Source organism: Entelurus aequoreus, linkage group LG12, assembly GCF_033978785.1.
Source record: "Entelurus aequoreus isolate RoL-2023_Sb linkage group LG12, RoL_Eaeq_v1.1, whole genome shotgun sequence".
Classification (NCBI taxonomy): Eukaryota; Metazoa; Chordata; class Actinopteri; order Syngnathiformes; family Syngnathidae; genus Entelurus; species Entelurus aequoreus.
In genome coordinates this window covers 72,249,398-72,251,897 of record NC_084742.1, presented here as the reverse complement: position 1 = coordinate 72,251,897, position 2,500 = coordinate 72,249,398, and the positions used below count along the sequence as shown (strand labels likewise).

Here is a 2,500-nt window from a genome sequence, read left to right as displayed (position 1 = left end):
CCACTGCTCCCGCACTTATAAGTAAAGGTAAGACCATAATAACATTGTTTTTTATTAAATGTGCTTTTTTGTGTGCTACAGTTTGTAAGTGTAAAGTTAAAGTTAGGTTAAAGTAGCAATGATTGTCACACACACACTAGGTGTGGTGAAATTTGTCCTCTGCATTTGACCCATCCCCTTGATCACCCCCTGGGAGGTGAGGGGAGCAGTGGGCAGCAGCGGCACCGTGCCTGGGAATAATTTTTGGTGATTTAACCCCCAATTCCAACCCTTGATGCTGAGTGCCAAGCAGGGAAGAATGCTGGTATGAGCTTTTAAACATAACCCGTTAACTGCTGCCAATCAAATGGTGAATAAGATACTCTTTAGGGTTCATATGTTTGTAAATCTGACTGTGATGAAGTCAGTGCCTCACCTGACATGAACCTCACCGCACGCCACTGCCGAAAACAGTTTAGCTTGTTACAGAAGCTACAAAACTGACCTTCCTTTGAGCAGATTGAGTTTCTGGAGCATCACATTTGTGGGGTCAATTAAACGCTCAAAATGGCCAGAAAAAGAGAACTTTCATCTGAAACTCGACAGTCTATTCTTGTTCTTAGAAATGAAGGCTATTCCACTAAATTGTTTGGGTCACCCCAAACTTTTGAACGGTAGTGTGTATATATATATACCTGTATATATATATATATATATATATATATATATATATATATATATATATATATATATATATATATATATATATATATATATATATATATATATATATATATATATATATATATATATATATATGTATATATATATATGTATGTATGTGTATACACATACATATATGGAATACACATACATATGTGTGTGTATACTATCATACTTGCCAACCTTGATGAGTATATCATTTCGGCCACCGTGTTCAATGGAGAAGTCTGTTCTACAAAATGTACAGGCAACATACATACACCTTCCCCTTCCAACTGTCCTGGATGAACTGAAATTCTTCTTTCCATTCGTTTTGGAACTTGCAAGCGTATTTCTACATCTTGCTCGTCGACGGCGTCGCCATGTCTGTAACTTCCTCGTTCTTCTGCTGCGTCTCCTTGTTGTGTGCGCAGTTGTGCACTCTACTCTCTAAAAGCCCTAGATGTTATGACGTCATTGGACAGGCAAGCTGTTTATATTGTGGGAAAGCGGACGTGAGAACAGGCTGTCCCCACTCAGTCTCAGGTCCGTATTGAGCTGGAGGGGGCGTGGCCTCCAGCTCCGGCTGAATACCGGGAGTTTGTCGGGAGAAAATCTCTGCCGGGAGAGGCGCTGAATACCGGGATTCTCCCGCTAAAAACGGGAGGGTTGGCAAGTATGGTGTATACACATATATATATATATATATATATATATATATATATATATATATACACATACATACATATATATGGAATACACATACTTACATACATATAACAAAATGTGGAAAAAGTGAAGCGATGTAAATACCTTCTCGATGCCCTGTTTGACCCCTGACCTCAAGCATGGATATTAAGGGTGTGCTAATTCCTGGGGTGATCATTCACTTCTCACGCTTCTCCATTCAGACACGTGGAATATTCTCTATAATGTTGTCTATCTGTGATGAGCTGGTGACTTGTCCAGGGTGTACACCGCCTTCCACCCGAATGCAGTTGAGATAGGCTCCAGCACCCCCAAAAGGGACAAGCGGTAGAAAATGGATGGACATTTGTTTCCAAACAGGTGAGAAAAGCCCCTGATGGAGATGGTCTATGAATGTTTATTGGAGGGGGAAAAAAGTAGAAAATGATGAAGCAAATAAAAAGTGATTTGCATGTCAATCAATGATTTTTGTCTGAATAAAAGAAAATGAAAATGATATATTAGCAAGGAGGCCCCTCCCTCCCTCCTTCCCTCCCTCCCTCCCTCCCTCCCTCCTCACTAGGACTCTCTCTCTCTCCTCCCAATGTGTTGATGCACACCTACTTTGGTCCGTGGCAGTAAAGTGCAGTCCACTCTCCTCTGTGCAACATGTCCTGGACTACCAGACTCTTCCCTCTGTGCAACATGTCCTGGACTACCAGACTCTTGGCTCTGGTCTTCCTGGCTGCCCTCCTCAGTGGTGAGTGCCCTCCTGCTCCTGGGTGTGACCACTGCCCTCCTCAGTGGTGAGTGCCCTCCTGCTCCTGGGTGTGTCCACTGACATCATCTTCATCACTTTCTGCTCAGTTTCTAGTCTTGCTGACGGTGCAGCCGTGCGGGATGACTCCAAGTCAGCTGACATCAAAGGTGCTGCCACACCATGGAAGTATTACCTCGGCTGACTTTTAACCTCTGACCTTTGCAGAGGGCGCTCGCAGGGTCTTCATGCCTGAGGCCGACGCAGACAACTTTTTCAAACGCAGAAGTCGCCGCTCCGTGAGCTACTACGAACAGCTGGGTGAGTTACTACCGACAGCTGGGTGAGTTACTACCGACAGCTGGGTGAGTTACT

General features: G+C 43.4%; 1 protein-coding gene across 1 annotated transcript in view; it reads left to right on the top strand.

Moving 5' to 3' along the window:
* The first annotated feature begins 1,593 nt into the window (after nucleotides 1-1,593).
* The window catches only part of LOC133662948 (unique cartilage matrix-associated protein-like), a 5,539-nt gene continuing 4,632 nt past the window's right edge, over nucleotides 1,594-2,500 (top strand). The window contains exons 1-4 of the mRNA XM_062067169.1: nucleotides 1,594-1,749; nucleotides 2,008-2,128; nucleotides 2,236-2,295; nucleotides 2,354-2,446. Coding sequence (XP_061923153.1) covers nucleotides 2,038-2,128; nucleotides 2,236-2,295; nucleotides 2,354-2,446 — 244 coding nt within the window. The 5' untranslated portion in view covers nucleotides 1,594-1,749; nucleotides 2,008-2,037. The remainder of the gene's footprint in view (nucleotides 1,750-2,007; nucleotides 2,129-2,235; nucleotides 2,296-2,353; nucleotides 2,447-2,500) is intronic.